The 22,067-nt window shown below is 43.9% G+C and overlaps 1 protein-coding gene across 2 annotated transcripts in view; it reads left to right on the top strand.

The window, feature by feature from the left end:
• Positions 1 to 22,067, top strand: part of LOC146821941 (xanthine dehydrogenase/oxidase-like) — a 452,547-nt gene that overhangs the window by 345,952 nt on the left and 84,528 nt on the right. For both annotated transcript variants that reach the window (XM_085613026.1, XM_085613027.1), the window contains exons 23-24: positions 11,530 to 11,617; positions 20,185 to 20,271. In XM_085613026.1, coding sequence (XP_085469152.1) covers positions 11,530 to 11,617; positions 20,185 to 20,271 — 175 coding nt within the window. The remainder of the gene's footprint in view (positions 1 to 11,529; positions 11,618 to 20,184; positions 20,272 to 22,067) is intronic.

The following is a 22,067-nucleotide window of genomic DNA, read 5'->3' as shown; positions in this document are numbered from 1 at the left end:
CTTAATCTGCTACCTTACAGGATAGTTAGAAGCCACCATTGCTTAACATAAGTTGATTTCATTGCCAATCTCATTTGTTGCTCATTATTCGTCAGCTTCTGTAAGGTTCCTTCCTCTTTGTGTGTGTTGTCCCTCCCCTGGAGCACGGATGTATTACTTTGTCCTTCCACTGCTCTCTTTTTTAGATGGTACTTTTTTCTTGTGTCTTAAAGCACTCTATGAGAGTGTGTGTGCTTTTCAGCCGTCTCCCTCGTGAACTTCTCCATATCTATTTTACTGCTCAGTGCCCAGTGTCCACCCTTTCTCCATTGTCTGTGTGCTTGCCTCCAGCTCCTCCCACCCACCATGCGTTGTCTGTGTGCTTGTCCCTAGCCAACCAGCTCACCTTCTGGTGTCAGTAAATTTACTTAGAACTCGTGCAATGTAGTGCAGCTACCTTAGTTGCTTTGCTATGTTGCGTGAAAAGAAGAGACCAGAACAATGTCACAACAGTGCCAAAACAGGCCCTCACCAGCTCCCCTTGCTGCCAGTCGCCTCCTTCCTCTCGCTGCTGCCAGGCTGCTCCTGCTAGAAAATCAGCCTCACCAGCCTGCCTTGTCAGCCCTCGAGGTTCCAGTGAGCTAGTCTCAAGGACCAGTGCCACTCGCTGGTTTTTCTCATGCCATTTTCCCACTTCCTGCCTCCCCAGCGCCCCTTCCATGGCCTACTTAATGGAGGGCGCAGAACGGCTGCACCACTGGCACGCCACTGGCAAGCCAAAGGCAACACCTGTATGCTCCCGTCCGTGCCTGGACTAGTCCCAGTGCCAGGAATTCTGGCCCTTCGGACACCGATAGGTACTCCAAGACTGTTCACCTGTAACCAATGGCAGTTTACTCGACCCCGTTTCGACCTTGTTTTCAAACCTTAGTGATGATCCATCAAATGTTGTAGTAGATTTAAGTAGACCTCAGAGAGATAAAGCAGCCTAGAGAAGGCCCCTGCCGGAACCAATACCAGATGATAGGCTACTCCCACCAAATGCACAATTTTGGCGAAACAATACCCGCCCTCATAGAAACCCATGCCACTCCCACCCTGCCAGCCGACACTACCCTGGAACCACTCTGATGCCTCCCGGCCAATGCCTGATCACTCTGCAAACATGCCACCGAAGTCTGGGACACCATCTCTACACCTGCCCTGACATAACCTTCATCACAGAGGTATGGCTCACCCCCACTTTGGCCCCCGACATCACCACCGCGACACCTAGTGGCTACAAGATGAAACACTGGGACCGCGCCAACAAACACGGAGGTGGCATTGCCAAAATACACAAGGAATCAATCTGCTGCACCACCACAAAAAACGGAACAATGCAGATCATGGAACACCTGAATTTCCAACTTCACACCAAAGGCAAAACAACCATCAATGGCACCCTTGCCTACAAACCGCCTAAACCACAAACCACCCACTGTGCCGCCATCACAGACTTCATCACCCCACTCGCCATCGAATCCAAGCACTACATCTTCCTTTAAGACCTCAACTTCTACCTGGACGACCCCACTGACACAAACTCCGCTGACCTCCTGAAACAAATGGACGACATTGGCCTCACTCTGCTGGTCAAACACCACAGAACATCAACAACGCAGGTTAGAAGAAGGGTCTAAGGGAAAATTATATTTAAAGACCTGCCCAAGTCCTAATCCCCTACTCTAAACTTATAAAACTACGAAAATGGACTGGGGGTCTAAAAAGAAGCAAAGTGGGTGATGTGTGTACCTGTAGAAGGATAACTATTCTATCATCCCTGGCAAACAGAGCTGAGAAGGATTCCCATCAAATTACTTCTTTATAGTAGAGCTAAAGTGTCAAGCTCTGTTGATCAGTGTTATCATGTGGTTATCCGCCACCTCCAGGAGGGCAACCTCTTGATCATAAGGATTCCCTCTGTGGCAAGCTCATACGCTCTCAGTGAATGCCATTCCAAACCAAGGCAAACAATAAATGCCAAAAAGTGTTACAAAATGATGGAAAAAACTAGTGTGATGCAGTGCAATAAACATTAAAAAGATTATGTGGAGAGACTAGAGCATCTAGACAGTATCTCTCTCCTCACACCTAGTAAAACAAGGGGAGTTAGCTTGAGTCCCCGCTATTGATTCATAGCAGTAAACACAGTAACTCCTACTACATGGTCAACATGTTTCAGCCTAATCGGAAATGATCCAGGCTTTCTTCAGGACCTATTAATAGCTACTGCACATTTGTCAAACTCTTCTTACATAAGAGCACAAAAGTAAGGAGAACTATACAACCTCGCTTGGTGCGAAACCTTCATTTACAGGGTGTAATCATCACCTATGGAGATATAAATCAATTATCATACTCCGTGCTTAAAACATAATGAGACCAACAGACATAAAAATATGCCCATTAGGACTGCAATCATTTGCTTACCCTGCATGATCAAGGCCCAAACCTCACCTCCCTGGAACCTTCCTCTGGTAGAGATGAGGCCCCGCTCTACAGAAAAAGGAGGGGTGAAAAAGGGCACTTCATCAATCATGTAGAAGAAATAGCGACCCTGCCCCAAGTACAGAATCTTTAGTCATCAACCGGTATACCCAGTGTGTATCCATGACATACACACTGACCAACCCCTCAACTCTTAAAGCAGAAGAAAACACCAGTTATCGGTCAGCAAAGTCTAAAGGGTTAACAATATGTATAGCTGGTAGCAGAAGAGATTCGGTCTCCTAACTGCTGTAGAGGCAATGGCGCAGACACAGATTACTGTGTGCATCATGTCCCCTTCTCAATTTATAGGAACATAGGGCTGGTGTATTGTATATATGTACCCTCGATGTACCACTATCAGGGCACAGTTATAAATGTAAATGTCTAGGACTACCTAATCAAAAAGCGTTAATGCCGCTCTTCAATCCAGAGCACAGATTGCAAATGCAACTCGGATGAGTGTCACCAAGGACGCAGTCTTCAGTCATGGCAGAGAGGGATATAACACACCACTTCACAACCTACTGAACGAGATCATCGAGTAATAGGCAGCTTGCATGTGCTCAATGTATTTGTCTAGACTAGTGACCAGGTCACATGGCTAATATAGCTGGATCTAGAGGTGCATAAACAAGAACATGGCGTTCTATGGTATATGGAACCAAGTTGAAACGATACCACCCCCATTTCAGACGGCCATTATACCGCAAACAACCAGCGTAAGAGGACCAAGGGATGCGGCGTGGAATCATCGCAGGAAAAAGATGTTGCGCCAGGTTTACAAAGTTCCTGCAATGCAATCAACGGGTAACATGCAACTAGGATGTACTATGAGTGTCCGTACCCGAGTAGTATAGAACCAATCTTAATGACCGAGTCTAGGGGAGCGTTAGCCTTTACAAGGCATTATGTAATTCTTAACGCCAAAGTGCTACAATTTCACCCTTTTCACACACGATCATCACGCTCAAACTAACCTGTCCGTCGGTACCTCTGTGTGTCACCGAGTCAGGGAGGGAGGCACCGAAGTAGCAACTTCCTCAGTTTAAATACATTCGGCCATCTCGTTCTCGTAAGAGTATTTCCGGTGTCGAAATCGCGCATCACGCGCATTGTCAGGGACACCGTAGGAACGTGATACTACAACATGACGTCACGCGTCAATCTTTTGTGGTTCCGAAGGCAAACATTGTCGACCTGCGGAGTACAGCTACCCTAGTTAAGTGAATGCAGTTGGTGAGTGCCCAGAGAGCCCTACCGCGTATGGTTGCTAAAAAACAACTCCAAAGGATCCTGTTATATTCTCGGGTTTGTGACTCACAGCCACCGATAATTACACATTACATCGGCAGAAACTCAAAGAGTCTGAGTGCATAAATCATTCTCACATTATTTGTTACAGAGTGGACGCACTTCTATCAAAGTCTTACAATATTGAGCATACTATGTAAATATCATGTGCTTGTAATGCACGCAGGGGTACCACTGCGTACTAGGGATAGTACTCACTAAACTCTCAGGCCCAGGGTACAACACTAAATATAACCCAGGAGCCCTTTAGTTGCAGAAGTCAGACCATAACTTCAGGTGTTGGAACCAAAGAGTGTGTAGTAGTACGCTGCTGGTCAATTGAAGAGTGGAGATTTGCCAAATTAGAGACTCACCCAAGGAATGTCATCATTAAGACCCAGAGTGTCACTATGGAGTTTATATACCCATTTCTGCTCTTTAATAAACAGGTATCTGGAGATGTCACTAACAGATAAGGGTATGTTAGGTTTTTCCAACACTGTCCATTTGAAATCCTCTGGTCCATGGTTTTCAGAGAAATGTCTCATGAGTCTTGTGGTTAGCTTTTTGCATCTAAATGTACTCTTATGTTCTAGCATCCGCGCCTTAACTTTGCGAGTAGTCATCCCAAAATAGTTTATCCGGCACGGGCAGGTGATCAAATAGATCAGGTTACTGCTATTGCAGTTAGTGAATTGGTATTGAACCCATGGTTTGCTAGTTCCTATATCAACCGATGATGAGTGTGAAGTCTGTGGACAAATAGAACATTTCCCACAGGGATGATGACCTGTGGCTGCTTGTAAACCCCAGAGTGTACCCAATTGTCTCGGTAACGGTGTCTTGGGGCGCGTATGGACTAGTTTGTCCTTGATGTTGCTGCCTCTTTTAAATGCAAAAAGGGGCAAAGCAATCTTCTCTTTGCTGGAATTTAGCAGGCGCCAATGATGTCTGATACTTTTCTGTATCTGGTTCGATAATGTACTAAAAGTATGTACAAAAGTCAGTCTGTCTAAAGGTGGTTTCTGCATAGGTGGCTCAAGAAGGGCCTCACGGTGGTTATTGGTGGCTCTCTTTAGAGCACGCCTTACCAATCTGCGAGGATAATGCCTCTCTAGGAGATGGGTGGTCAGCAACTTAGTATGCGTTTTGAAGCACTCAGAGGTGGAACAATTCCTCCGAACGCGAAGGAATTGTCCGTAGGGTAAATTGTCTCTGAGTGCTTTTGGATGCTGACTGTCATATCTGAGAAGTGAGTTCCTCGCCATAGGTTTCCGATAGATCTCACTCTCCAAGCCATGTGGTGTAGCGAAGATAGACAGGTCGAGAAATGCCAATCTGGTATGACTCGATTCAACTGTGAAATTCAGAAATTCATTTTGTGCATTCAGCCAATGATGGAACGCAGAGATGGAGTCTTGATCCCCCCGCCAAATGACCAGCACATCGTCAATGTATCGCTTCCACAAGCGAATAGATGAAAAAAAGGGATTAGTGGGAGTTAAGACGTGTTCCTGTTCAAATGTATGGACATATAAGTTCGCCAGGCTAGGCGCGAAGACACTTCCCATACTTGTCCCTGAAGTTTGCAAGTATAGGGAGTCTTCGTATTTGAAAACATTTTCTTTCATTGCCAATCGTGCAAGTGTCATGATGAAATGGACAGGTGTGATCGAATCCAAGTCAGTTGCCTCCAAAATGGACATAACGGTCTCCAAGGTTTCATCTTGGGGGATCGAGGTGTAGAGGGACTCGACATCGAAGGAGACTAGATAGTCCCTCTCCATGTCGAATTCTATTGCAGGTAATAATCTCAGTACATCCTTTGTGTCCTGCAGGTACGTCGGCATTTGTTGTACAATAGGTCTTAAAAAGAAATCTACAAAAGTCGACAAAGGTTCTAAAATGTAGCCCTGCCCGGAAATAATAGGTCTTCCGGGGGGAGGTCTTTGCTCTTTGTGTACCTTTGGTAGGATGTAAAAATAGGGAGTAACAGGGAACTGGGTTCGTAAGAACTGATCTTCCTGTGCTGTAATCCACCCTTCAATAAGTGCCTCTTCACTACATTCCAGAATAGTATTTTTAAGCCTGTGGGTGGGATCCTCATCCAGAATCCTGTAGGAATTCTCATCATGCAGCTGACGAAGGCATTCAGTCCTATAGTCATCAGAGTTTAAGATGACTATAGCTCCACCCATATCCGCTGGCTTGATGACGATGTCATCATATTTAGCTAAGGCTTGGAGAGCCAGGTGCTCAGAGCGTGGTAAGTTCTTATAGCTGGTATTCTGCTGAGTGCACAGATCAGTGATCTCACTCCTTACTGCATTCTCGAATGTCAAGACCTGTGGTGGAACCACATGGCCTGGTGGGTTGAACGTAGATTTTATTCTCATACCTGTGTTCCGTTCAGTGTCCTCTGCTATAGTCAAATCCTTATCCTTAAAAAAATAGTGCAGCCTTATTTTCCTAAAGAATTTGGCAAGCTCACACTGTATTTGAAAAGGGTCACCTTCAGAAGTTGTGACAAAGCCAAGACCTCTGTTTAGTACTAGTTCCTCATCTTTAGATAAGGTCAGTTTACTCAAATTGACTACTAAGTTTGGTTCTGATTTGTCCCTGCCTGGGCAGAGTTCTTCCTTGTGTTGCTCCTGGTCCCTGTATGTGGACCGGTAGTCAGGTCCCAGTGGACTTGGGCCTGTTGATTTCTTCTTCTGCCTCTGGATCTTGGTGGGCCATAGCCTAAAAAAGACTGGTCGTCATATGTTGATTGATAAGGGGTCATAGGGGTTTGAAAAGATTAAGGTGGAAAACCCCATGGGGGTGGTTGCCACCATTGTTGAAAATGTGGAGTGTATATACCTCGTTGATTGTAAGGTCTCATCCCCCTGCCTCTGCCTCTATATCTAGGACGTTGATTGTTAGGTTCATCAGTGTCACTAGAGGTGTCGTCTGAACTGGAACCGGAATAAGTGGATCCGTATCTTTTCCCATTGCTCTTAAATTCTGGTGGTGAATAATCATCACTAGTGTAGGGATAAACTCTGTCATGTTTAAATTTGGCTAGGTCTTTCTTGAATTTCTCGATTTTGGATAACAAAATTGAGTCTTTAAACTCTTTGTTACTCTTATTGGATTCCTCCAAATTTTTCTTGAATAGAGTTGCTGTTATAGTAGTTTTTATTTGTGCCTCTAAAACTTGTATCTCTACCAGAATAGAGTCAGCAACTCTCTTGGCTGTGCTAATTATTAAAATTAGCCAGTCTCTTGTGCACCGCCATGCTATCAAAGACCAATCTTTTCGGAAAGTTTTATCCTCAAGAAATAGTCTTGGTGCGTTGTTTACTATTAGTCCTGGGGGGGCACAATTGGCCCGTAAATATTCAGCCATTATAGCGCCATGTATTGAGGCCCGTGAGTGAGATTTCTTCAAAAGAAGGATTTTGCCCCAATCATTGCTAGTATCTGGCAAAGAGGTACCAGCTACATCCAATATACTCGGCATATTATCCAAGATCGCCTGATATACTGTGTCGTCATATGCCAAGCCACTAAATTCTGCCATTTCTGCCGTTCACCAAAAACAGACCATAAACCGGAAAAACTGGATAAAACCTAAAGAAGGGAAGAGGTTGTAGAAAACATTCCACTGAAAAAATGTGGAGTGAAATGGTACACAAAACTACCAAGTAGTGTAGTTCTGAACACAGACCCGCAGCTCAACAGCTGCTCAAGAACATCAACAACACAGGTTAGAAGAAGGGTCTAAGGGAAAATTATATTTAAAGACCTGCCCAAGTCCTAATCCCCTACTCTAAACTTATAAAACTACGAAAATGGACTGGGGGTCTAAAAGGAAGCAAAGTGGGTGGTGTGTACCTGTAGAAGGATAACTATTCTATCATCCCTGGCAAACAGAGCTGAGCAGGATTCCCATCAAATTACTTCTTTATAGTAGAGCTAAAGTGTCAAGCTCTGTTGATCAGTGTTATCATGTGGTTATCCGCCACCTCCAGAAGGGCAACCTCTTGATCATAAGGATTCCCTCTGTGGCAAGCTCATACGCTCTCAGTGAATGCCATTCCAAACCAAGGCAAACAATAAATGCCAAAAAGTGTTACAAAATGATGGAAAAAACTAGTGTGATGCAGTGCAATAAACATTAAAAAGATTATGTGGAGAGACTAGAGCATCTAGACAGTATCTCTCTCCTCACACCTAGTAAAACAAGGGGAGTTAGCCTGAGTCCCCGCTATTGATTCATAGCAGTAAACACGGTAACTCCTACTACATGGACAAACACCACAGACACAGAGCTGGACACATACTAGACCTTATCTTCACGTCCAGCAACAGAGTCAATTACAGCCATACCATGGAACTTACCTGGACCGATCACTCTATCATCCACTTCACTATCACAGCACCACCTTGCACCACCCCACCAACCCCAACTCTCCCAGCACCTCTTTCCACAGCTGGAACAAAGTGACACAGAATAACTGGACAGATGCCCTCAACACCACCCAGCCCAACCCTGCAACCAACCTGAAACAGGCAGTCGAGAAATTCAACACCTGGATCACCAATGCCGCCAACTGAGTTGCCCACATCAAACCAGCCAACACTCACAGATCCACCAAACAAGCCAGATGGAACACTCCAGAACTCAGCACAATGAAACACAGCTGCAAACAACTAGAAAGAAAATGATGCACCAGCAGAGATGACACAGACCGAGCCACCTTCAAGTCACCCCTCAACAATTACCACCATCAACTCAAAGAAGCGAAAAAGGAGGCACTTGCACACTGCATCGAGTCTAGTGCAACCACACCATGGACAAGGACCGTCCTGGCGTACAGTGCGATCACACTGTGCAGATGAGTGTACTCTAAAAAATCAGTGGCCCACCTAGGGTGACAGAATGTGAGGAGTTCAAGGATTGTTGGGGAAGTTTGCCGAGTCCAATGAACCCTTGCTTACAACATGAAACCTGTGCCAGCCCGCACTCTGTTGTGTGTGGTGCCTGAGGGGTGTTGGGGGATGTTTGCTGAGTCCGCGGGACCTGAGCTGGAAGCCTAGACTGTTCCGACCTCCTTAACTGGAGGATGACAGTGTCTGACATTGTTGCCTCCGTCCGAGGTCACCAGCTCCCCCCCCAGACCCACTCCACAGGGAACTCTGCTGTTGAGAATATTGTGACTGGACCTAAGGGGTCTCTTTGTGTTTTGTGATCACCCATGGCTGCCTGCCAGGAGCAACTGCAGTTTGCACCTCCGCCTGGGGAGAAATATTGCCCCAATTTGGAAGAGCACCAGCTTCTGGTGTCACAGTCTTTTGCCTATGCGGGGGGGATAGTGATCACACACTCATGAAGATGCCACTGGGTGCCTGCTGGCCTAATCTGGAGGGATGAACCCAAATAACTGTTTCCTTCTACTTTAGGTGATCCCAACAATCTAATCCAAGTGTTGCCAGCAGATGCAACGTGTATCATTGGCTTTTGTAGTTTGAGTGGCTGAGGTGCGGGGTCACGAGGCGCACTCCCAACCTGTGATTTCTTGACCATTACAACTGTACAGGGTATGCGATGTAGGGAATGTTGTGCTTTATTCTAATGTCTTGGCAGGAAAGTGGAATAACTCTGAACAGCCTGAATATATGTTTCTGTCACTTTTGATGTGGGAGGGATTGATTGGATCAATAACACCTCGGGGAAGTACGCATATGGGTTAATATTGCTTACGAGGCTGAGGCGATAATGCGGCAAGTTAATATGACTAGTACATATATGTTCCTGCCGTTCTTCTGCTAATGGGACAGTTCAACAATTGCATATAACTGTTAAGTATATATCCATTTTATATGTTGTTTTGATTTCAATGTGTGTGCAATACAAAGATCAGCGTTTTATACCTATGGTGTGGAGTCTTTTGCAGTGTACTCAGTGTGTTGCATGGGTGGTGTTGTGCCAATACTTTGCACTTTGACCCCGAGGATAAGCCTGACTGCTCTGTGCATAGGTTATAGGACAAGTGTATCATATTTATCCTATCTAGGACGGTGGTTTCTGTCTGGCTTTGATTTATTCCAGGCAGCCAGAAACTGCTGGGTCTAACACCCCCCCAATCTGGCTTCAGAGCCAACCACAACACTGGGAACACCCTGCTCACCGCCACAGATGACATCTGCACCCTACTAGACAGAGGAGATTCAGCTGTCCTGATCCTTCTCGAACTCTCAGCAGCCTTTGACACAGTTTCCCACCACACACTGATCTAGAGACTGCCATGATCGGAATCAAAGTAAATGCACTCAGATGGATGGCACCATTCCTCATGGGTCGCATGCAGAGAATCCATCTCCCCCTTCACCTCACAAACCTCTGCGGCGTCCTTCAAGGTTCGTCCTTCAGCCCCTCCCTCTTCAACAACTACATGGCGCCACTAGCCGCCATCGTCAGAACCCACAGCATCAACATCATATCCTACGTCGACGACACCCAGCTCATCCTCACACTCTCAGTAGATCCCACTACAATGAAATCAACCGCATGAAGAGCGTCACAGATACAGATACCCATGGGGGTATCCAGGCACTAGGCTGTGTATGATGCACCATCTTGCAAGGGGTCTGCATGATGTTTGGCATAAATCTTGTACTGGGACAGTTTAAAACGTTTGCAACTTTGCATGTGGGCTGTACACTTTTCTCCAACTTTATGCCTGCTTCAAACAGGTGGAAATGTTTGGTGAAAAAGCCTGTCTACAAATATTGATAGGGCAAAGCATTAAATATTTGTAGGTAGTGGCATGGGACCTTCCGGGTCCACTCAAGAAATGCACCCCTTGATGCAAAGTGGTTCTTTGTGTTACTTTAAGGCTACTCCCAAAATACACAAGTTGTATGCTGGAAAGTAAATCCCAATTCAACACTTTGTGCCAGATAGCGTCACTTTTGGCGACTGAAGCAATGCGAAATGTTGATAAACCTGCATCTTCAGACTTATTTTTTGTTAGCCAAGAGAAATGTTGCACCGGACTTGAAATCAAATACTACCACAGGAGTGACTGTTCAGTGATCCGAAATTCTAAAATGGGATGAGGCTGAGAGCTGAAATGCTCATGATGTAGTGAAGAGGCAAGGGGTACGTCAACGCTGATAAAAGTAATACCCTGGAAAGCCCCCTGAGAGATGTCAGAGACAAAAGTAAATACTAATTAGGCACAAGTGAGGGTACCAGACTACTCTTGACATGATCATGATCTGAACACAGGGATGCCCAGAGATGTTTCCAAGTGGGAAAGCAATGAGAGGGCGTAACATCTCTGTCCGCCTCTCTGTAGTAATTGTTAAAAAGTAGATATTAATATATACAGATCAGCTGGACCCTAGAATATGTTGAGTGAACAGCTATACCCGAGACACCCATAGAACATTGACTGTCGTGAGCAGTCGAGATCACAAAAGCAATGAGATGTGGAGCACACGGATACTAAGTTAACAAGGCTCTAATGTCGGACAATGGAGTGAGTTGTATCGGCTTGCATGGTAGTGAGTGTGTTGCAGAAATAAATACATGCGGTTTTACCCCAGAGTTCTTAGTTTCTTTTCTCCAAACTGCAGAATGACTCTGGTCTTTGCTTGCCTTCACCTGCTGCACCCGACGTTAGGGCCATCTCTTACAAACTCATTAACCTTATAAACTGAATTGATTTGTTGCAGGACTGGTCGGCCAGTGCGATGTATGCTGAATCGAGATGAAGATATGTTAATCACTGGAGGAAGACATCCTTTCATTGGCCGGTACAAGGTGCAGAATGAACAAAGCTATTCTTTAAGGTCGTACATACAGAATGCGCATGCTGGTGATCCCCACTACAGGACCCTGCAAATCTCTTCTTTGGGCTCTGTTTGTATGCCTACTCTTATTCTCAAATGTACATCAACATGATTACATTTGATTGACATTACATACATTGTTGACATTTTTTACCTTACAATGGCAGTAAGCATGCTTAGTTATTGCTTCCTAGTACTGTTGGTGTTCCTAGTGACACCACATGCTGGACTAGCCGATGACCACAGGGAACTCCAGGCAGACCCAGGGCAAAGTCCCCTATCCTTGGGCTATTCCCAGGGAATCTCCTGTTCTGTGGATTCCTAAGATTTTCAGTCCAGGGGGCATGTCAATTATGGATACCCCCACAGGTCCCAGGAACGGGACAATGTAATGGCGCGTAGCATTATGAAGCGAGAGTTATAAGGGGGAGAAGGAAGAGATGAGCTGCATGAGCCCACCCGTTGACACAAAACGATGTTGCAGTCTGAAAACCCTGTCTCTTTCGAGAAGGTTAGCGGTGTTAGTGGCAGAAACAACAAAGTAGACGTATCCACTTTGTATGTTTTCTTGTATGAGGCTTTGCAGTCAGCATTTTGCTTGGGGTCTGTTTACAGTCTATTAATGGATATGAATGTTCACAAAATGTTCTAAACATTCTCGGAACGTTTACAAGCAGACACAATTTGAATGGTCAAACGGGCTTTGTGAGCAAAGTTACCATGAGAATTATGGGCATCATTGAAACTCATTTTGCTGTACCAAGACCTGCTCACAGGCCATATCATGATCAGGTTCCACAGCTGTGGATTAGATCCACAGGAGCTCACTATTTTGAGGTGATGAAAAAGTTCACACAGGCACTTCCAGTGGTAAAACAAATGCCAGAGTCAGGCTTTGTATGCCTACCACATTGTTCATATGTGGACAACTATTTGGAAATAATTATCTCATTCTGAAGCAAATTCCAGACAATGTTTGCATGAGGTTCTCATAGTATGCAAGGGTGAAGGCTTCAAAATTTTAAGAAAATGCTTTGAGTAGGAGCAAATTCTGCCAGAGCCCTAAGCAAGATGCTCTGATCCATATAGTCACATCAGATGTTGTCAGTAGTTGATCTTCAATCCAAAGTTCTTCCAAGCAGCTTTTGGTTACAAGACCAAATCAGGTTAATTTCTTACAATTTATTCGCCCCTTGTTTGAGAACCCAAATTAGCTAGCAGTCTCTAGAAGAGAATAGCAAAAAGGTTGGTGGAGGATGCTAAACAGTGACAAAGCAAAGCCTATTTATTTATTGTTTCGCCCTGCCATGATCTGTCAACAGCTATCCTGCATTGTGCTCTCTGTGGCAGTAAGCACTGGTGCCCCAGGCCATCTAGGCAGCTTCTTCAGTAGACTACCTTTCTGGTACCATCTTTAATAATTGTATTGGATCTAAGCTGCTGAGAGGTAATTTTCTAACAATATCCTCTTCCGCTTTTACGGTTGAGGTGGGGGTGCTTCAACTTGGGATTTAGAGATATTATGCGCCCTTGTTTAAGGTGAAGTGAACCGGCTGCAAAACAATTCCTAATTTAAAGATGTTCATCAAGCACATGGCCAAATTCTCCAGGAATTGAGTCCTGATGGAATGCAAACCCTGTAAGTAAGCACAATTATGAGCTTCAATGTTCAGGAAATAACAGAACAAAAGCTCCCAGGCACTGAGAGGTCCCTCCCAGATTACAAGAGACATTTGAGGATTTCTTTTGGAGACTACCATGCTGGCAGTCCTGATGAAAACTGGCAATGTCATTGGAGGAGCTACTTTACAGAAGTGTAGACTCTGTCAAAACATTGCTTTCGATGGCAGGAGTCGGCAGTGGCTTTGCCTCTGAAAACATTAAATTCTTGCACACTGTAAGTAAGGCAGGGAAGCAAAGTAGCGAGCAAAAGGAATGTCCTGCATTCTTTGGCAGGAACCTTGATACTGCATACTTCTGCATGCTCTAAATGTAGTTTGTAGGAAGCCTCTTGCTCTTTCTTGATTGAACAGTGTAGATTTCTGTTCTTTTTCTTTTGGAGGTTTGTGTGCATGCTTTACGTGGTTTTGTAGTTAGATGTTCTGTATCAATTCGATGTAGAATAATTAAAATAGGAATATTAGCTTTCAGAGAGAGTTACAGGTGGATATCTTGAAGCATGCCAGTTGCCTTTAAGTACCTTCCTTTTATCCATAACTGCCAGCTTTCTATTGGAGTGCTGACTGCATTCATTTGCTTGAGTCTGGTACGCCCTTCTACCCTTTCCCTTATTTTGACTGGATAGCAGCCTTCACACACTTTGGATCACGGCAGAATGTACACTGTGAAATACCTTTATGAAGTTTAACTCATCCTTTCCAATTTCTGCTGCAATTCTATAATGGATCTAGTGTATAATTCCTAGGTCCTTCCTTTGAAAGCAAATTTAAGGCTGGGTGGAACTTGCGGAGTTTCACTCTGTGGAATTCCACGGAGTTACAGAAAAACTACACGCGATTCAGTGGAATTCTGCCAACTGGCGGAAAATATGCAGCTCGCACTGCAATTTAGGACCTAGTAGCGTGAGCAGCACTGAAAATGATTGCGAACGTCAAAATGCGTTGCGAAAGAGCGCGCGCCCATTTGAGTTGATTTTGTTGCAGCTCGAGTAGAGAATCAAATGGGAGTAAAGCTACTCAAAAGGCAGCCCTCTAACCTCGAACACCATTTTTAGAAAATTGCGCTAGAGTATGCCAAATCTTGCTCATGCTTGCCAGCTCGCATATTCTCTGGAACCCTGCTGGAAATAATTCTGCCACGCGGCAACAGGCAGAATTTGCCCAGAACTACTCTGTGTTAAAGAGTTACTCAGAGTGGCCAAACATCCGCCAATTTCGCAGGCGGAATGCACCATTTCTGCCACACCTAGAAAGCATCCAAAACCCACTGCCACATCAGTGTCCCCTACATTTAACAAAGTTTTCATCAATATGCTTTTGTATTAAGTCTACTTTAGGTCTACAAAAGCTGAGTCGAATAGAAATGTAATAGGATCTCCATCTCAGTTGTTTTTCCAATTATATGTTCATTGTAATTTCTCTGTGTGTTATGGCGTGATTGGTGATTACCAGTAAGTCACTATTTGTAGTTGTCAAATTAATAAGGCACCAGGAAATAAAATAGAACTCAATGCAGATATATTTTCAGTGACCTGCAATATAACACCCAATTTATCATTGAAAAAAGGTGCCATGTTAGGAAGGAAGATAATTGACCCATTGTTGGGTGCAAAATTGACATTTCCTGTATCCATTATCGGGTACTTGGTGTTTGAAAGTGAATGATCTTTGCTTAAAATTTGGCATCATACCGATTTGGGCAATACAGAATATTGGTTAAATACCAATAATGAAAGGTCTCATACTTTTGTCAGCAGGAGACATGATTTCTCGTTTGTGTATCAAAATCACTGTCTCGCTGTCTCTCTGTTGTTATTATCCATTTGAACCATTGTTCAGAATTTAGCAGTTCTGACCTGAGGCAAACCATGTTTGGTGGGTGTAAGAAATTGGATTACTGTTTGGGGTGGGCAACTGCCCACTTCAAAGAATAATCACACTCTTGTCAGGAGGAACCCTCAATGTCACTAAATTAACCTTATCTCACTCACCTGGTAGCTACGGCACAGAGCAGGCAGGTTTAATTTAGGGGAATCTGTATTTAGGCAGTACTAAAACAGTCATAAAGTGAAAACATCAAATAATAAGAAACCCAAACCAAATTAGAAAAATAGAGTAACATTAAAAAATAAAATTACACCTAGAAGACAAAAATCCAATAGGGGGAAACTGAGATATGATATTTTAAAGATTATGAGAAAAGTAGCATCAAAAAGCACAAAGCTCCAATAATAGTTTATGGTTGCAGTAAATGAAGACCTATGAGCTATTTCACTTAAACTGGTTGGCTGCACCAAACAGGTTCAATTCAGTTGAGGGTTTTGCCTTGCGACTTACTCTCTGTCAGATAAATCCTGCTGAATCTGTTGGTTTTAACGGGAAAGGTTCAGAGCAAGAAAAGTTCAATTTTTGTATCCAGGGATGGCTTCTCGATGGTCAGAAAACTTTGACCCCTTTGCCTGGTCAAGACTTACCTTTGGACTTAGGGCCTGATTTATATGTTGGCTGGAAGGGAACTCTGTTGTACTGGCAAGGGAGTTCCCTCCCTGCTAACATAGTGGTCCACCAACCCAATTTTGGGGCAGACTGTTAGAAATTGCGTTACTGGTTGACTGGGGTGTGAGCCCTGGTCAAGCATCAACCACGATCCTAGTTAGGGTACGGCACAAGCAAACCTCGAATCAACCTGTGCTCAACCCCTTGGCAGCTTGGAACAGAGCAGTCAGGCCGAACTTGGAGGCGATGTGAAAGTATTCGTGCAACACTTCAAACAGTAAAGCAGTGAAAACACAACACAAAAATATCACACACCAAGTTAGTAAAATAGTAATCTAATGAGTAGAACTAGAGTTATGAATTTTTAAAGAATAAAGTGAAAAATACTGCCTAAAAGCTTGAAGCGCCAAACAGAGTCATCTGTCATGCTGGACTGGGTCAAGGTCAAAAGTTCAGACCGACTGCCATACAGCGCAGGTCTAATACAGTCCCAGATTTGTCCTGCTGTAGTTCAACCTCTTCTAGTTTTGTCCAAAGAGTCCCATTTGCATTCAAGAGGGTCACCGGGAGCAAGGAGACGGTCACGAGCGGTGGTTGGTGTGGTGCGAAGAGTAGGCCAGGCATCGCAGACCGGTGGGGGGGTCCCCCATGGACTGTCAATGCTGACGTGTAAAGATACTGGCTGGGGGCAGTTTGTGCTGATTTTCAGAACAAGCAGCATGGTTCCCCTGCAAATGGGCCCATTCATAGTTGCGAAGACTCTAAAAACTTGACTCCAGAGCTCAAGATCCCCACCAAGGGTCCAGGACTTGAGAGGCACTATTTGGGGGTCAGGAACACACTGAAGACATGTCCAGGAGTTTTTAGGGAGCCTTTTATGTCCCTAAGGCTCAGATCAGGAGGCCAGCAGACTAGCCACTTGAGTTACTCTGGGTTCCTGGGTTCAAGGTGAATTTGCAGATCTAGTTCTTCTTCCCCAAGCAAGAAGACAGCAGGCAGCAGGTCAGCACAGCAGGGTAGCACTTCCTTCAGAGCAGCAGTCCAGCAGAGAGGCAGTCCTTTTAGCAGCACAGCAGTCCTTCTTCCTCGCAGAGTATCCACAGGTCCAGAAGTGTACTGAAGTGATGGTGTCCGAGATTCTTCTTTTATACACAGTTGTACTTTTGATGTGGAGAGAAGCTTCTAGAGGCATGTCTTGAGATGCACGGGTGTCCTGCCTTCCCTGCCCTAGCTCCAGACTAACTACAGGCCGTATGCAGGCCTTTGTGTGGAGACATGACACAGCCTATTTAGGTGTAAGTGAGGCTTGGCCCAGCTCCTCCCACCCATCCTGCCAGTGATGGCCCATCTAGTCACGCCTAAGCTCCCATTGTGTTGGGCTGTCTAGCTCAACTGTCAACTCCACCCAGTCAGGTGACCAGAGACAGATACCAAATTGCTAAGTAAAGAAAATGTCAACTTTCTATAAGTGCCATTTTCAGATTGTAATTTAAAATCTGACTTCACCAAAAGTTAGGATTCCAGCGACACCAAAGATGAACCAGTTATTTCTTCCCATTAGGAAATTACATGTATAAAAGGTAATAAGGCAACTCAAATGTTATCCTATGGGAGGGATAGACCTTGCAGTAGTTAAAAACAAATTTAAGAGTTTTTCACTTCCAGGACATGTAAAACTTAAAAGTACGTCACACTTTTTAAATACACTGCACCCTGTCCTCTGGGCTGTTCAGGGCTTACCCAAGGAGTGACATATATGTATTAAAAAGGAAGGTTTGGGCCTGGCAAGAGGTTTATTTTGTCACATTGAAAGGGTAGTTTAAAACTGCACACATAGGCTCTGCAATGTTTAAAGTGCTACTTAAGAGTGTGGTACAATCAGTGCTGCAGGCCCACTAGTAGCATTCAATTAGCAGGCCCTGTGTACATGTAGTAAACATTACAAGGGACTTATAGTTATAGGTAAATTAAATATGCCAATTGGGTATAAGCCAATGTGTTCATGTGGTTAACAGTGGTAAATTGTGGAGATTCCCTAGTCCATCAAAAACAACATCAGCTAAAACAAGAGGTCTTAAGGCAAAAAGTTAGGGGAAAACCACACCACAGATGCCAGGTCAAACACGAACAATCAGGTTGACCATGGGGGAAGATTATTCAGTCTCTACTGTGGCCAAACTTCTCTGATGGCCCTGCGGAGTAAGGGCTGTTGGAGAAATAACTGCATATCCATTTGCCCAATTTAGATGGGTGGACATGTAGCCATCGTTTACAGTTATTTACTGCTAGGTAAAACCTGGCCGTGAGAGTCAGTAGAATAGTAATAATGCTCTGCCTGCAATGGGAGAAGACTCCCATGCCGAGGGGATCCTTTTTTTTCTTTACAAAAAGAAAATCCAGTTTCAGGATTTTATTTTTGTAAAGAAATACTCTGTACTACAGGGCTGTGTTCTGCTGATACAGCTCAGTAGCACAGAGTAAAATGCATTGGCAGGAACTGCTGTGAGGGTGGCTACTGGCAATACCTTTTAAATGACCGCCTGTTTGGTAGTCATTTATAAGTTAGGTCGTTGGTCCCTCCACCATGTGGATGGAGTAATTTACTAATAAAATACTGATATAAATCAGGGCGTTCATCTCTTTTTTAAAGCTCAGAATTATCCAGCTATGGAAGGCTGCATTTGACAATGACTTCCACGACGTCAGGTTCAGCTGAATTGGATTTCCTGCTGTGGAGAAGCTCATAATGGGGAAAAAAATCACAGTCTGTAGAGGGCATGCCTTGGGCTTTTGCAGCAGTTTCTGTTTGCCCTAAAGCAAACAATCCCATCTTGCTCCTCACTGTCAATTCCAAGATCTGGAAATCCTTCTTGCCTTGTACAGAGTCTTTGTTCCCAACCATAGTTATGGCCTGGGTAATGAGTAGTCATTTTCTCTGTGGTCACTCCAAACCAGAATCAGTAGTCCCCTCCTCTTTGGTCACTCTAATTCAGTTCTGGGGATAGCTGGCCATCACTGAGATTAGTGCCAGTCTGACTAGGAGGATAAAAGCTTGGGCCTTTCCACGTGTCACCTAACATTTTCTTTAGGCCTCTTTGAATTAAACTAAGTTCCTGAGCCCATCCCAACTGGTTTTTCTGCCAGAGGAACAAAACACATCCTCACACCCATGCCGTTCTCCCTGATCAGGGAGCATTTTTCACACCTCAAAATGGCTAATCCTGGCTGGGATAGTGCTGGAGATCTAACACAAATTAGGCTCAAGGAGCTTCAGACAGGTAAAAGGTAAGCTTCTAAAAGTTACTTGTCATTAACATTTAATACAAATCATATTCCACAGATGAGTTGCATTTTAATAGCTATTAGAGATAGTATTTTATTATTTTTCAAGCTGGTCCCATGCCTGAGATACAGCATTAGTATCTGCCACAGTGAAAATAGCTGTTTTTGCCTTGTCTTTGTAGGGACATGGTTATATTCATTTTCTACATGTCACAATTTTAAATATTATGCATCCTGCCTTGTGGGCTGCAAGGCTTACATAGGACAACTTACTAATATTTAAAAGGGAGGTTTCATCTGTCAAAAGGGTTATTTTAATATGTTGCACTGTAGGTCTTATACTGAAGCCGTCAGGCTACAAAGGATAGGCCTGAGGTCATGGTTGCACTGCCACTATAAGGGATGACACAACAGGAACAGCAGTCCATCAGTTGCTATTGACTTGCAGGCCCTGGGTACACTTTTTATACTATACACTAGGGACATAAGACAAGTTATTGTGCCAATTATGTATTAGCCAATTTAGCCAGGCTTAAACGGAGAGCAGAGGCACTTTACTTTTGGTTAATGGGGGAACAGAGTTCTTAAGCCGGAAAAAAATAACGCCCATCAAAGGCCAAAGTCCTGGGTGACAATGCAAAAAAGGCAGATTTCCTTCATTGAGTGCTCTGTATATATCCATTAAGTGGGCAGACATTGCAAGGACTAGCAAACCATTGACCTTGGACAAGACAATTTGAAGACCATTGCTACATTTTTAAGTGTTTATCAAGTCACAAGCTCTTACCAATCTTTGTTAAATGTTTTGGATAACACATTATATTTATTAGATATTATGTTATCCTCATATCTGTATATTATCTTATTCCCCTCTCAAAGATCCCCTCTGAATTCCCACTCCTGAAGTTACCCCAATTAATCATCCCGCATTTTTGAATAGAAGTGAGCAACAATATGTGAGGGCTCCTGTGTCTCCCCTCCCTATCTTCTCTGCAGATCTTGTGCTACAACTCTTTCAGAAATAATTATGCCCAAGAGGGAAAGTTAGTAACATCATTACTGTTCAATTTTGTCTTGATAGGTTGGCTTCATGAAGAATGGAAAAGTGACTGCCTTAGATGTCACTCATTACAGTAATGCTGGCAACACACAAGATTTATCTCACGCAGTAAGTAGAAGAGACAAAGTATGGTGTTTAGACATGTTGTGTGTGTTTGCTGGACTCCAAATTCTTTAGATTTCAGCTCTTGTTCTGCTATAACAATTTTGCATATTCTTGAATCCTCACCATCAGGAGACGTTCTGTGTTGGAAACTTCAAGCTTGCAAGTGCTAGAAGGTTTTCATTCTGTTGTTTCTTTTGAGTGCAGGGATTTGTGCAGTATTTATTCCCAATTGTCTCTCTTCGGTATGGCTGTCTAGTGTCAAACGCTGCTACCATGCCACTCAGCTTGAAAGGTTGGTGCAATTGGCTGCTGATTCTATATAACATGGTGACTTAGTTAAGAGAGGTATATTAGTTTGTGCTAGATTTTCTCAGAGATGTTTGCTGCAAGTAGAATGATCTGGGTGTCTCAATGATCTGTGAAGCAAATGTCAAAAACTAACTGAGAATACAGTGGGTTGTGGTGATTATGTGTGGAATATCAAGTAAGAAAATAGGAGAGGTCCTTTGTATACAGATCCTGGATAAAAAAAAAGAGGCCTTTTCCTCCGTAGAGGACGTAGTAAGAGTGGCAGGACTTTATCTGGGTAAAGATGCTTCTCTGTGGATGATTAGACGCAGTGGAGATCCCATGTGAGGGACTCACAAACAGTCGAGTGTGCTGGTATGAAGAGTCTCTTTTGCAAGTAAAAATGCTCCTTGCTCAAACCCCAGAATAGGTTTTTAGTGGTTGCCAAACAACTCATATGGGGTAACTGTCATATTGCGACGAGGAATCCAAGAGGTTAAGATACTAGATCATGCCAGTGCTTTCTGCCTCAACACTGGACATCACTTTCTGTTCCAGAGGATATTTGGTTCTTCCCAGTGGTACCAGTCTGGATACTTTACAGCATTTTCTGTGCCAGAGGTAAATACTGAATGAATTGACACTAGCTACAAAGCAGTGGGACATCTGCACTCACTTTGACAGTCTTATAGAAAACCAACATTGCCACCTCTGATATCCATTGAGCTTGCTGACATTTGTGAACTGACTTTCTTACCTTAGTTTCTTTGACTCAGCATATCAGCCTGTTTGCTGTTACTTAGGTGAATACTCTATATTTCACAATTGTCTACACGTTTCTCTACAATATTGTTAGAATATAGGTCACTCAATTCAATTTCCATATCTCTCCAGTTCTAGCTCCTTTTCTTGTAACATAATATGTGTTTCAGATAGATTCTATGAAAAACATATGGCTAACAAAATCCTATACCATCGTACCTATTTACAAATTCATGAAAGCTGTTCATATAGCTATATTGTACTTTATTGAATTGTTTAATTTATACAATTTTCATATCCCTGGTGGGGTCGTAATTTGCAATGGGTGCCTGGCACAGTTTTGGAGCGCCTTGCTGAAATGGGTGTTGGTTCTGAACTTGACTACTATGGGAGGAGATGGGTGTGGTAATTAAGGTTTGCAGAGGTGCTCTAAACAGGGTGCATCATCATTGCTTTCAGGGACTGGGGATCCCCTAAAAAATTAACATTTGCATTTGTTGAATTGCATCGAGAGGGGGCCTGGTGCAGACGTCTTGATCACTGTCGGCTCTCCCAAACCCAAACAGCCACGTTCACAAGATGGGGCAACTTCCACTTTGTGAATGCTTTACCATCCTTGTTAGTAATTGGGGTGTATGGTTGGCAATGGTTTGCACCTTTATCCAAATAGGGACCCTTCCTTATAGTCAGGATACACTACTGAACATAAACCCTGCTCACCCCCTTGATAGCTTGGCACAAGCAGTCAG

The sequence above is a fragment of the Triturus cristatus genome, chromosome 6 (assembly GCF_964204655.1).
Source record: "Triturus cristatus chromosome 6, aTriCri1.1, whole genome shotgun sequence".
NCBI classification, from domain to species: domain Eukaryota; kingdom Metazoa; phylum Chordata; class Amphibia; order Caudata; family Salamandridae; genus Triturus; species Triturus cristatus.
Note: the sequence above shows the minus strand (reverse complement) of the source record. Positions and strands in the feature narration are given on the sequence as shown.